General features: G+C 45.2%; 1 protein-coding gene across 1 annotated transcript; it reads right to left on the bottom strand.

Annotated features, from left to right (window-relative positions):
- Nucleotides 1–2545: 2545 nt before the first annotated feature.
- LOC104913262 (ovomucoid-like) lies at nucleotides 2546–6866 on the bottom strand. Its single transcript, XM_031555707.2, has 8 exons — nucleotides 6665–6866; nucleotides 6147–6169; nucleotides 5460–5584; nucleotides 5163–5208; nucleotides 4137–4264; nucleotides 3973–4018; nucleotides 3195–3310; nucleotides 2546–2725 (listed from the first exon to the last, which is right to left on the bottom strand). Exons 1-8 carry the CDS (start codon nucleotides 6720–6722, stop codon nucleotides 2680–2682), a joined length of 588 nt encoding a protein of 195 aa, XP_031411567.2. The 5' UTR covers nucleotides 6723–6866; the 3' UTR covers nucleotides 2546–2679.
- Nucleotides 6867–14427: the final 7561 nt, after the last annotated feature.

Here is a 14427-nt window from a genome sequence, read left to right as displayed (position 1 = left end):
CCATCTCCAGCCATCTCTCCACCAAGAGTAGCATTTAGTTGCACCACTTGCAAAATATCTCTTCAGATAGGCACAGCTTTTAAAATTTCAGCATGCTTTCTTAAAGAAACAAGTGTTATGGGAACACTCTTTATAGACAGATCTTCATATTCATTTCCCCAGCAAATTTTGTAACTGCAACCTACTGTATGAAGCCTGCTTTAGCAAGGGATTGAACTTGATAATTTCCCTAGTTTCTCTTTCAACCTCTATGATTCTGTGATTCCAACAAAATTTCACACAAGAATGGAAAACAAACAAACAAAAAATGCACTTTAATATATTTTTCTAGCAACCAAGGATTTCCCAAACATCTTCAGCTTGCAAGTGAGAGTTTCTGTAGGAGAGCAATGCCACGACCGCCCTACACCTGGGAAAGCATTAGAGTTTGCAGCTCACTAGACACCATAAAACCCACATAACAGAAGAACCGCGATTGACAGGTGAGTTCTCAGATGTCTATTAGGGTGAGCTCACAACACAGCTTCTCATATAATTTACAAGTCCGTCAGCCGCAGTGCTATTCAAAATCATGCTTAGTTCTGCCACTTGCAGAATTCCTTGTTTGCCTTTTCTAGCTCCAGACACTGCTCGCTGCCCCAGCACTAATACCTCAGCTCTATATCTATCCAAACGTTTCATTTGCTGCAGCATCACTGACTGGGAAAAGCCTTAGAAAATGTACCACAGGGACCAGTCCTTTGCGGGCTGGGAGGAAGAGACTAAATTAGCGAAGTGGTGATTATCCTTATCACTCCTCTTTGCACTTCTTATAACCTATGAAGCGGGCTGCTTGCTGCTGTAGGCTGGGAAGTTCAGTTTCTCTGATTTCTCAGAAAAATGGGAATGGAACAGGACTGGACAAGACAAAGGCACCTGGGATTTGCCTTACAGAGGAATGGGTATGGCTGGGCAGAGCCTCACTCTTACCTAGCCAAGTCTTTACCTGCACTGGGCCAACCTCTGGGCTTACTTGACAAAAACCTTTTCCATTTTCTGAAGAGTTTTTGTCTATACAGCCACATGCTCTGCACTTGTCTTTTGCTCTCCCTTTCCCTGTAAGACATTGGCCTTCTCTGAACTTTTCCAAAGCCTTTTTTTGCTCCTGAGCAGGTACCAGACTTGCTCCAGCACACTGTGGAAGAGGCCTACCATGGGATCTTATTATTGAAGGCACCCTCCTGCTCTGACCAAAACTCTACAGCTCTGTGATAATTCAACAAACCTCCTGGCCAACAGCTGAGCTGTGTCCTTCACTAAAGGTCTCTGCTCACATTCAGTAGTGGCTTACACTATTTCTTGGCTATTTTTTTCCTTTCTAGGCAGATTAGCAGGGAGTACACTCACAGCTCTCCAGTTTACCTTTTCTCACCAGCAGGCACAGAGCACACTGTGGTTTATACTCCCTGTACTAATAGAATAAACATTTCAAAGTTCCATCCATCTTCCTAGGATGGACAACTGCCCTGATGCACTATTAAAGGACAGCTTCTCATCTTCTTGTGGGAAGCACCCGTAAGATTTCTAGGTCAAGATACAGTTTATTTCAGGAAATAAAGCCAGAGAAAAACTTGGAAGTCACAGATTTTGTCCTCATTATTTGTTCCTCAGCCTGAACAGCTGAATGTCTTCCTACGTAATGAGAGAATGGGAGGTGGAGAAAGGAAGGGGAAGGTGACATGAGTGGAGGCACTTGGGACTTTTTGCCTGTTGTTTGCATACTCATTCCTTGACTCACCCAAAGAGATAGCACATCACTGTGAATGCTCACATGCATCACCCATACATCACCTTTCGTTGCAAATAGAAACTACCTTGGATCTTCCAAGCACGCCTTCTGTCCTTTCTTTTCTAGGCCTGAAGAACCCCAAACCTTTTCCTGAAGAGTCCTTTCTCTTTCCTCTGCCTCAAACATTCCTAGTGCAGCTTTTCAGATCTCTTTTCCAAGAAACCTGAGCCCAATCTAGTTTCTCCTCTGGTCCTCATTAGGCTCATTACAGCCTTGCCTAGCTGGATGCAATTTTCTGCTGATCACCACACTCTCAAGGGACACGCCCTTCAAGGAAGCAACAGTTCCTAATTTTCTTCCTTATGAGATATAGCCTCCTCCCTTTGCCATAAACCTCCTTGTAACATGCTGCCAGACTTGCCCATTGCCCAGGTGTGTCAAAGCCATGTTTCCTCCATGCCAAGGCTCCGTGCTTCTACAAAGCTCCATCTTGGCCCTTAAAACAAATCCATTTATGTGCTATAAGACACAGAATTGGGGTGAGCAGCAGTATTTTATAGCAACATGTTTCCTCTTCTGATGGTTGGAATGGGGTGACGCACTTCTGTGAGGGCTTAGGCTTTTGTGTGATGGGCGTTGCACTTTGGTCTTTATTGTGGTTTATTTCAAAACTTCTCCTGCCTGACAGATAAGTGCCTAAAAGCCTGAAGACTTTTACCTCTGCCCTGGAAAAATAATAATAACAATAAATAAAAAAAACACACAAGTCCACAGGAATGAGAGTTGCTGGCTTTGATTTACTGATGGGTCAAGGCAGAAAGCAATGTACAACAGAGAGCAGGGAAGAACATGTTGGAATGGCAGGCTTTGGAAGTGAAAGATGAATGAGGGTAAAGGCTGTGCTCCAGCACTCAGCATTCTCCACGATGCTGGAGAGACAGAGATCCATGACTCCTCCTGCAGAGAAAGGAGGAAGCCAAAATCACTGACATGGAAGATGGTTTTATAGCCCTGATGGTGCTACTGCTGACTTCACATGGACAAGCCAATGCTCCGTGCTGTTCCAGTTACACCTTCACCTCTCTCCTGATTCCCCAGGTTACACGTTTTGTCATGTTAAAGAGATCTGGGACAAACCCTGTAATTTTGGATACTCCTACAGTTAGCATTCAAATTACTCTCACAGGGAGTGCTGTGAGCCCGCAAATGAGAATCTGAATTTAGTGATGAGGGGAGTATAAGGCTCACCTGTTTAAGATCTGCAGTGTTTGGGGAGGGCACAGCAGAGGGAGTGCTGGGATCAGGTTGGGGATGAGAACAGATTTACCAAGGGGATAACGGGAGCACAAGGGCTCCCTGGCAGCTTCTGCCTTTGTACTCCAGCACAGCAGTGGTTTCATGGCTGCATGGGGAGCACTGTACTTACAAAACTGCAATGCAGAAGTAGCATTTGTTCCCATATGTTACGCCGTCAGAGCCACAAAGGGGCATGTACTCGTTAGTGCAGTAGACATCGGTGCTCTTGAATTCACTGCAGTCAATCTGTAGGTAATGGAGCAAGAACATATTGAGAAGCCTTTGTTTGCTGTGTTTTCCTACATGAGTGCTTTACATTTATGTTATGGCAAAGCAAAAAGACATTTTTTCAGGTGCAGGCCCCCGTTGTTCTAGCAACTCTGCGAATCCTAATGCGCTTGTCCAGCAGAGCACAAAGTGAGAAGTCAGAAGGAAAGATCTACTAAATTTACCCTCAGAAGCAGTGACATAGCCAAAGCAGTGCTCCTCAGCTGGCTGCCTGCTGCCTGCTTTGCTCTGGTTCAGCAGCCAGCAGAGGGGCTGCCAAGAAGCAGTGTGTCTCAAATGGCACAGTATGAAGTCCTCCCACCCAAGTAATGACAGCTGATGCTGTATGAGCCCCACACTCACCAGGAGAAGCAAGCACCTCTAGCACAGACACCATCTGAACTATGCTCTCAACATCAACTCCTATCAGGAGCTGTGCAGGTGATGCTGACGCTGGAGCCAGCGGTTTTGTTCAGCATCCCCTGACCCTGACATACTTGAGCTATTTTCATCAAATCCTTTTTCCAGGACAAATACACCAGCACAGTGCAGACATTGCTATTACATAGCTCTGACTCATTGAATTTGTGTTGTGTAATGTATTATAACAACAGTTCATAGTGCAGACTTTCAAGCTTTACCTCAGGTTGTTTTCCAACAGTGAGCAGATCTATGTCCTCTCCATTCCTTGGGGAAGAAAGCAATTTGATAATGAACCAGCACAGCACAGCCACTCCAGAAGCCTCAATACTCCCCAAACACCAACACCCAGATCCCAGTACCCAGGATGTGACCCACCACTCACGCCACTGCTGAGCAGAAGGTGCACTTGTTGCTGTAGGTGACCCCGTTGGTGGCATAGAGCGGGCTGTGTTGCTGGCTGCAGGCTGTCCCCAGCCCACCAGTTGCTCTCATGTAGCCAGTGCAATCAACCTGAAACAGCCACAGAACAACACTTTAATCAGCCCTGTGTAATGGTGCGTGGTGTGAGAGGTATCTCCCATCCCCAGACTCATGGTGAGTGGGGCTGTATGGAGATGTGAGCTTCCAGCCCAAAGCAGTGCGGGCAAGGGAGACAGACAAGTGAATTTCTACCTTTGAGGATGTGAGCCCAGTAGGATCCTGGAGGGGATGGGCTCACAAAATGAACCCATTGTTGGTGTCATCTTGGGGCTTCCCACCACAAATGCCACCACGCAGGATCTGTGCCTAGCATGCCCTACGTGGCAGCAACTGCTGCTGTGAAATGTCTGCTCCACTTGAAAATGGAGCTGACGCTCACCTCGGTGTTCCTGCCATTACTCTGAGTGTACTGAAGTGAAAATTGTAGCATTATGTTAAATTGCACAGCCGGAGTGTTTCTTTACATTATCTCTCTAATCTAAAAATAGAGACACTTCTCCACTTCGTGGTAGCTCCATGTATTGATAAACAAACCTCAGGGTAGATGTTCTGATGGAATCCTTTTTCTTCTGTTATAAAATTATGATTTAGTCAAAATTCGAACTTCCTCGGGGAATTTCTTAATTTCAACAAACTTCTATTTAAGTCTAAAGGGAACTATTTCAACAACACCAAAGCATTACTGAAATCAAAAGATTCTGTTTTTAAGTCAGCTGTGCTACACAAGATGACATCTCAAAACTCACCACTGAAACAGATTTGCATTGTTCAAAATGAAATTAATACACATATATATATCCTGAAGATCTGAAATTCTCCCTTTCTGTTACATTTCCGATGCGTTGGGAGCCGTACATTTTAAATACATAATTAGTGCTGGGAAGAGATTCTGCCATCACTGTACACAGTGGCTGGGCTGGGACCATACCTTCACACACCTCCCATCGTGCTTCTTGTCAACCGTCCCACTCCGGCTAGGAGAGAAGGGGAGGAAGGGTTAACCTGGTAGTGCCATGGAGTCACCTCACTCATCATCAAGCCTCTCCACTCCCAGCCCCACTAATTAATTAGGCTCAGGAGTTTTGACAAGGAAGAGACACAGCCTGCACGCTGGGAAGACAGAAACAGGAAAAATGAAATCCACCCGTGATTAGTCACAACTCAAAAGACTTTTGGCTACCACCTGAGCCATCATGATGAACCCATCACGATGATCCGTACTCACAGGATTTGTCTGCAGAGTGAGCACTCGTTGGGATAGGTGATGTTATCAGTGCCACAGACAGGCTGGAAGATCCTGGGACAGGCAAGGTTCCTGTTGCCTGACAGCCGGTACTCCCTGCAGGAGGCCTGGGAAGAGCACAAGTGGGACAGTTCTGAATGGGAAGGAAGGGTTTGCTCGTGTCCATCGTGTTTTCCATGCATAACCACGCTACAGGTGGACATTTTATTCTCTGTTATTCCTCCATGGTGAAGAAGTGGGAACAAATTATAGTGTTCCTTACAGGATGCATGAGCACAGTTTCACTACTGAGGCTTTTGGCATAGCAGACACACACAACTGACAAAAATGATCGGTCCTTAGGGAATCAGGCAGGGGAGATATGGAGGCAGTTAGTGAAATGCTGTGCAGATTTTCTGCTGGCACGCTCTGCCACACGGCTCCCACTCTGCATTATTAATTGCCAACTCTTATCACTAGTGTGGCACGTTATCTTTCTCTGACAAAGATGCTTTCTTACTTGCTGGGGGAAAAATGTCATATAATTCCTGGGGGCCCTTTTTCTTCTTCCTTTGTTATTTTATTTTCTTTTCTTCTCCCTCAAGACTCCCTTAGGATATGGTGTGAGTATGAATTATTCATCTATTCATAGTAACCACAACTAAATGATGCAGAAGATCTGCTACTCACCCATTGCTGACCAGGAACAAGATCTGGAAAAAAACAGAGATTATAAAATACAAAATGTTACAGCGTCCTTGATTAAAATTCCTCTGGAATTATCAATTTCCCTACGGAGTCATCACATAATTTTTTTTTTTATTATTTTTATCACTGACAATTACTTGTTTCCTAAATATTTTATCCAGTTCAAATATGCAAGTTATCTCCTATGATTAAAAAAGTAGCAATTTTTGGTGAAAATACAAACTTTGACTCACTAAGGAAGAAATAGAGTATACATTTTCTCTCTTGAGCGCTATGAGACTTACTGGGGATAATGAGTTTATGTCAGATGGAGGCATCCTGCTAGAGTTACATAAATATTTGCACAAGGATAAAGATCATTAAAAGAGAGCTGACGTTTTACCAAACCACCACTTCTCCAGCAGGCTGAGCTCCCTTTAAGATTCTAAAGGCATCCTGAACCACATTTAGTTCAGTAGGAATAGAGATACAAGCAGAGAATGTAACAAAAAACAGCTTACCAGGAAAGGAGCTGAGAAGCACTAATCCAAGGAGGGCAGCAGCTCTCATTGCCTTCATGGCAGAGGTGGCTGTGCAGCCTGTTACTTGCAGACCTGTTGCTCTTGAGATCAGCAGAGATATTTCTCTGCCTTCACGCTCCAGACTTTATACATCCATCTTCTAACCTTGTGAAATCATCGGCTAAAGTAATTATTTGCTCTGTAAACTAAAAAAAATGTATTGATTATCGAGTTGAGCCGTAAAGAGCAGTTGTTTGTTAGAGAGATGCGCAGCAGAGTTAGACAAAAAGGTGAACTACACCCAGCTTGTTAAGAAAGGCGCCCTGCAGTACAGTGAGTGATTTATGCTGCCCAAACAACAGCACTGTCTCAATACTAGGTGTTGTGAAATTACGTATGGAAGGTGGCAAAGCAAAAAAGCTAATTTGTTGAAAGCCTTTGAGCTTGTGCACGCTACGGTACACACGCTACACCGTGTTTGGGCTCCAGAAGACTTTTATGGCACAGCAGAATGGAACATCCTCCGCTTTTACAGAAATGAAGTCTGGGCTTGGCAGGCAGCAGCGCCTTTTGAAGATGCTGAGGGCACAATGAATATCTCCACAGTCTCCTTTGTATTTTACTGGTGCACTTAATTGCTCACTGAGGGGACTGAAACAGTCATCGCAACAGAAAAGCATTACCTAAGACTTCACAAGCTTAAGAGGCACGTCCACGTAGAAGGAGGAATTATTCATCTGTTGACAATCAATGTGAACCCGATTAAGAAACAATGAGAATAGCAAACCTGAAAGCTGAACGTTGTTTCATCTCACTGGAAAACAAGAGGTGTTCTCCGCAGATGAAAAGGGCTTGCTTAATATTCAGGTAGTGCATAAAACTATTGCAGCCACAACAAACAGAAGGTGAGTCCACACATCCCCCCTTCTATTACACCACGATAAATTTACAGTGTCACGTTCCCTAAACCATACCTTTCAACTAAGTGAAGAACAGAGGTTTCACTAAGTAGTTCAACTCTGTCACAGATATATGGCAAAACAAATATCTCATAAAACACATTTTTGATTGAAGGTTGTAATGAAAAAGAAGTGAGGGATGGAACACATTTGTGCTTTAGAAGGAACCTGATCCACACATATGGCCTTAAAGGCATCCTACATTTTAAATGGGAAATCAGAACTGTTATTCTCATTATCCTGGGAGGTGTTCAAGCCTTAACATGGGCACATAAATCATAAAAATGCAGCTGAAAGTGTAAGGAGCTGCAGTCACAAAATAGAGCTTGTAGGCTTTGGCCTGTTCATGTCAATGAAATCATTTTCCTGAAAAATAAATGAGTAATGTTCTTTGGAGCTCATTCACAAATATCAAGAGTTGAAGGGTTCCTTTCAAAGCTGTTTCTGTTGTATTCTTAGCTTCCTGAGCGACGTGACTGTCAGATTTCTTGAACTGATCAGAAGCATATTTGGAAGGCAAGCAGTAATCACTGAAGCATTAATATTGGTTTTTCCCCAGGGACAAGAATGCCTGAGCAGAAAACAAGGCTGCCTCAGAACTTGCACCAGCCATCAACAGAGATCAAGGAATAGCTTAGATGGAGGGGAACTTAAAACCCACTCCATTCCAACCCCTGCTGTGGACTGGCTCCCACCAGCTCAGACTGCCCAGTGCTCCATCCCACCTGGTCCTGAGCACCCCAGGGATGAGGCAGGCACAGCTTTGCTGGAGAGATAGCACTGCTGCTTCTGCAGCGAGGCTACATGAGCACAATCTATCCCTTCTTCAACCTACGACCCCACACCCAGGTCTGACAGCCCTGGATCCTGAAACTTGTGCTGCTTCTCTCTGTCATCCCAGGCTGAGCTCCATCTATCTCCTCCTCATAGAGCTTTAGAATATGGTGGAGAATGGTGCCATCCTCCTGTGTAGCCAGCACCCATCCTTGATTAACAAGCTCCTTCTGGGAGACCTTTAATCCTCTGAATGCCTGAGAATCCAGCCTGCCCTGCACCAAAAGCTCCATCAGAGAGAGGAAGAGGTGCAAGGACAGAGTCTTACTACAGGGTCTATAAACCAGGATGAGATAATTGGTAGCAGCTAGGGCAGGGCAGCTGGGCGAAGTGTTATGTGGGATTGCATAAAGAGCTTGATTAATAAGAAACAGAAGGGAATGGGATAGAAATAATTGCTGATCAGCAGATGGGTTGACGCAGGCATTAGGAAGAATGAAAAACAACTGTCTCAACGCATTTGGAGGAGTGAGCTTCAGGAAATGCCATACACATGTTGCAAATGGGAAGAGGAAGATGAACACACCTGCTCAAATCCCCGTGTGCTGCTGGAGTTTCATGATGGTGGGTCAGTAAAGTGAGCTTGAGTGCAGGATTATTTCTAGCCTTTTTTTCTACAGATGTAAGCTCCGTTGAAAAGATCAAATAAAACTCTTTCAGCTATTTCAAATTCTAAGATGGTAATTGTATTCAAGATTATAGCCACGTGAGTGGGAAAACACTGGCAGTCACACGATGCATTCCCTTGTGCTTCAGTAAATTTCCAGTAACCCTGGATATTCTCCCCAGTTTCCAACTCAGCATTATGCCATCTCATATCAGTGCTATATTCTGAGAATCTTCTCCTCTGCTCTTGAGATTCTCTATCTCAAAGAAATCCATAATCTACCATGACCTAAAAAAGATTTTCATTAATTTCCCCTGCTTTATGGGCTGCGCTGCTGCAGGGACGAATGCACGACGCATTTCCTTCCCCCTGCTTCTGGACCCACTGCAAGATGGAGCAAAACACATTGCTGTTACCGGAGAGATGCACACGGGGGCAGGACTGGATCTCCTATGAGGATGGGAATTCAATTTAGAGCGAGTAAAGCCCCTGCCCTAAGCCGTGCTCTTGTGATATTTCTCCTTGCAGCTCAGCTATCTGATCGCTGCCTGCATATCTCCTGCTGCTTAAGCACAGATGATATCTCAGGGAAGAAGGGTGTCTGGAATCATTTGGCTTATAGCAACGCACTCAGGATCCGGCCCAATCCCTCAGCTCCATCGCTGCATTAGCTGTGACACAACCAGACCCCAAAACAGCATCTCCAGGTGGTTTTATTTTAAAGCATAATTTTATTTTTCCCCACACTGACAAACCATTTGTGCTGATGAAGCCCTGGGGAAAAGCTGCATCAACAGCAAAGTCTAGACTGACCCGAGGTGTGTTCCGGCCAGCAACAAGTAGAGAAATACATAAAACAGAAGAACTGATATAAAATAGAGCAGAACAAAATAACTGCATCAATGCGTTAATCAGTTTGCAGGGTAATTGAATGGCATTTCCTAAATTCACTGTCACCAGATAATGACACAAAGTGCTGAGGTACCACTAAAGAACTGTGCCTTAAAGCACCTCGGCTGGCAGACAGTGCTTCCTGCCTGGAATTTCCTGGAGGGAGAGTTAGATTAGTAATGATGAGAGGATATTGTGTTGTATTGTGGTAGGATTTTGTTGAGCAGCAACAACAAAATAATAATTGTCAGTGATGCTTGTGACAGAGCTTTGCCCTCCTTGTCATCCTGCAGAGCTGGGCCTGGTGCAGGGGTGGGGGAAATGCTGGGGTCCCATGCTGCTCTCCACCATCTCCTCAGCAGTGCAGCTCCATGGCAAGATAGGAGATTTGTCCCATCTTGGCTCACATTTTCCCTTCTATGACCTGGATTTTGCTGCTCAGAGGACATGGCCCCCGCAAGATGCACTTTGAAGACTGCTGGGACCCTGAGAGCAACTGGGATCATCACTTGTCTCCAAGATAGGAAGGTTCCTTGAGGCCCTCCTCATCCTCATCGCCCTCCTCATCTTCACTTTCTTCCCAAAGAGGGGCTTGGCGCAGAATGGTTGCAGAATTGGAAAGAAGCTCTCTCCCTTAGGAGAGCTGCTCTCTCTGCTCTCTGCAGAGTGACACATTGTCACTTAAGATCATTAACTATTTGACTGTGAGCCCGCTGCCCGTACAGCACACCGCACTGCCGGCACTTTGGTGTTAATGAATAATAAATTAACGCAATGACTCTGAGCCCTTCCTTTCATCAGCCAAGATTTCCAGGGGCCCAAGGATCTCAAAGGATTCTCTACAAGCGACAGCTGACGTAATTAACTACAAGCAGCAGCTAAGTGGTGGGTGAGGTGATAAACGGCTGTGGCAGCTCCTGTGTGCGGCCCTCTGAGCATCACGTAGTGTACTGTATCCCACCCCCACGAGCACCGTGAGCTCAGATGCAGGCAGGCATATCTGAGAATCTCAGAATCACTAAATGGTTTGGGTTGGAAAGGGCCTAAAAGCCCATCTGCCCTAACCTCTGCTGTGGGCTGGCTGTCCCCCACCAGATCAGGCTGCACAGAGCCCCATCCAACCTGGCCTTCACCTCATGTCCAGGGATGGTGCACCCACAGATCTGGGCAGCAGTGCCAGTGTCACACCAACCTCTGAGTAAAGAATTTCTTCCCAACATATCACCTAAATCTTTCCTCTTTTAATTTAAAGCCTCTCTCCCTTATTCTATCTCTATCAGACCACATAAAAATTTGCTCACCTTCCTGGTTGCAAGCTCCCTTCAAGTACTGGAAGACTGCCATGAGGTCTCCTCTCAGCCTTCCCTTCTTGATGTTGAACATGCCCAGTTCCCTCAACCTTTCTTCATAAGAGAGGTGCTCCAACCCTCTTACCATCTTCATGGCTTCCTCTGGACCCGCTCCAACAGTTCCACATCTTTTTGCCTGGATGCAATACTGCATGTGGTCCCCAAAGAGAGCAGAGCAGAGGGGGGCAATCACCTTCCTCATCCTGCTGCCACCCCTCTGTTGGTACTGCCCAGATGGGAAAACATCTCATCCTCTGCTTTGGGAGGCAAACCAGGTGGCTGCAGAAAGGCTTCCCACACCTATGGGTACCCACCACCACTTCATTTTCAGCTCCTAAGGGGTCAGACAGTGTCTGCACAGGATGGCCTGACCACTGCACTGGGTCTCATCTCCAGCAGTGGTTTTCTTTTGAAAATCTGGAAGAAAGCAGAAGCTCATGGCCTTGTGGAGGGGTTGATTTCTTCATAAGTCAGACAATCCATTATTTCTCCTTGTAATTTACCCATTAATAACCACACCCCAGGACTGTTGCAGTGAAGCAATCACACAGCATCTTTAAAATTAAAAAAAAAAAAAACCGACAGCATGATATGTAGCATGAAAGTAAGACATGCTGAAAAATTCTTTTATTGAGCATAGCTTCAAGCTTTATCAGGAGCTCTAAACGTTCAGAATGAGGCTTTGGGCAGCATCTACTATAGGGGACACAGCCAGGAAGAGTCCTCCTGTCCAAGCTGGCGCCCGGTGGGCTGTGGTGTGAGCACTGTGCAGGGCACAGCAAAGTGAGAGCCCAGTGAGTTCTGCAGAGAAAGAACTCAGGGCCTCAGAGACTGAATCTCTGCACTCCTGCTGTGCATCCATCCCTCTGCTTAAGGATACATCACAGAGGAACTTAACCAAAACAGAACATTTGGAAAGCTATTCCAGCTATTTCCTCTTATTACTAACATTCAAAGACATGATAAAGACTTAATTTAAAAGAAGAACAAATAGTCTGTAGGAAATAGACTGTATTTGCTGGAAGCGAGCTCTTCAGCAAATTATCTAATGTGGAGATGAAGATCTCTGCTAAATGTTATTTCTTTATACCTGAAAGAAAGGAATCCCCGGTAAACCCTCACAGTTTAAAAAAAAATATTGCCCTTGCTAGTAGGAGAAGAGGAGAACACAAAGCAAAACAACCTTCCAACTCCAACCAGTCCCCAAGGTTGATAAAACAGTTGAAGTTCACCACTCAGTTAGCGAAGAGATTTATTTTCATACACCCAGAAAAGCATTGCAGAATAAACATTTGCTGGCATATGTTACGCCATCAGACCCGCAGTGTGGGATGTACTCCTGAGAGCAGAAATTGCGGGGTACGGCGCAGGCACTGCAGTCGCCCTGTAGATCGATGCAGCCTTGTGCTCACAAAAATACCCTCAGCAGCAGATCTATCAGCAGGGCAATGCCAGGAGACCCACCCCAGCCCTGGGCTTTCCCCAGCACCGACCATCAGCAGATGTCAAAGAAGAGCTTAAGGACGGGGCAGGAATAGTGCAGTACATTCCTGCAGTGCTCTTTGAGCCTCCAGTGATGTAAATTCCATGTAAATATCTTCAGTGCTGCTGCAGTAACCGTGACAATAACTTGGACACCAACTGCTGCAATGTTGTTTTTTTTTTCTTTTTCTTTTTCTTTTCTTTTTTTTTTTTTTTTTTTTTTTTTTTTTGAAACGATCAGATGAAAATGGCCATTTCACTCGGTAATATCTGTAGCAAATATTGCTCAGACCGTGGGATGACTCAGGGCTTTCAAACGCTCGATCACAATGCGATTAGTAATGATTTATATGGAAACTGCTTTGAGCAAAGAAATGATGGAGAAAAAAATTGAAAGGTCTGTCCCTTACCTTCAGTGCAGTGGGATCTGGAAAAAGGAAGGGAATAGGAAGTGTGACACAAATGCAATTCATCTCCTCCGTTAGTGTTAAAATCCGTGAGTGCATGTCCTGAATAAACAACTCTCAATTCAGTCTATGACTCTCAGACAAAAGGAATTTCAGGCAAAACGTGCCACGCTGAGTGTTTACAACAGCGATTCCGTACTACATTTTTTCTCATGTGGTTACAACCCGGGTGGAGAAGGATGTGCAAAATGAAAGAGAGGAAGAGAAAGCAATTTTCTGTGATTCACAGGATGAGCAAGGACAGGTACTCAGAGATAAGCAAGTTGCTGGGGAAGCAGGGCCACAGAGCTGGCACGGACTGTCAGCAGCTCCTGCTTGCAGCTCACAATAGCTCCGAAATAACGGGAGGGCTCAGCGAGGTGTAACTCCCCTAACGCTGCTACAGCCGTTCAGCCTCTCCAATTGCATCTCAGTTCAGGATGACTGCAAGAAATTTTGCTTCCATTCAGTAAAATAATTTGTGATTCTGGAGTGTTTTGGAGGTTCGATAGTGGATGTCAGAGTCGCGGGGTGGTACCACGAACATGTCACTGCTTTCATTATGCATAAACTAGCACCGAGCGCGGAGCTGTTCCCACAGTTGTTCTTACCCACTCAGTTCTGTTGCTAAAATATTACCCCATAAGTGATAGTCTTTGATGTCAAGTCTTTTCAACACCATCTCTCTAGGAGTAAATAAGTCCTTGTAGAACACAGCTCTTTCCAGTCTGAGGATGTTTGTTGTGTTTTTACAGCCGGCACTCGACGAGGCACGGAGCAGGAGCACAGCCACTCACCTGGGCAGCAGCAAAGAGCAGAAGTGCATTGTGCTCATGGAATGTGGCCCTTCTGCCCTTGGATGGCATCCTGATCCGTGTGTGCGTGGCTGCGTGCATTCACGTTTGGTTTACCCACCCTTACCCTGAAATAACCAGCGTTCATGCTCTGGTGTCAGGGTTGTAACTCTTGATAGCACTTACAGAGGTGAGCCACAAAGAATGCTTCTTTATCAACAGCAATCACAGGTTTAAATATGTGAAGTATACCCTTGGCTTCATTATTTCCAGTGAAGTGTGTGACAGGTGCCTGCTGAAGGACCATGGAAAATTCCTGTGGGCAAAAGGGCAACTGTACAAATCTGAAGAGAGAATGCTGCTGGATTTCCTCCATGTGCATGTTATCAGTGCTTATCTGT

The sequence above is a fragment of the Meleagris gallopavo genome, chromosome 15 (assembly GCF_905368555.1).
Source record: "Meleagris gallopavo chromosome 15, MGAL_WU_HG_1.1, whole genome shotgun sequence".
NCBI lineage: Eukaryota > Metazoa > Chordata > Aves > Galliformes > Phasianidae > Meleagris > Meleagris gallopavo.
This window is presented reverse-complemented; position numbering and strand designations above follow the sequence as displayed.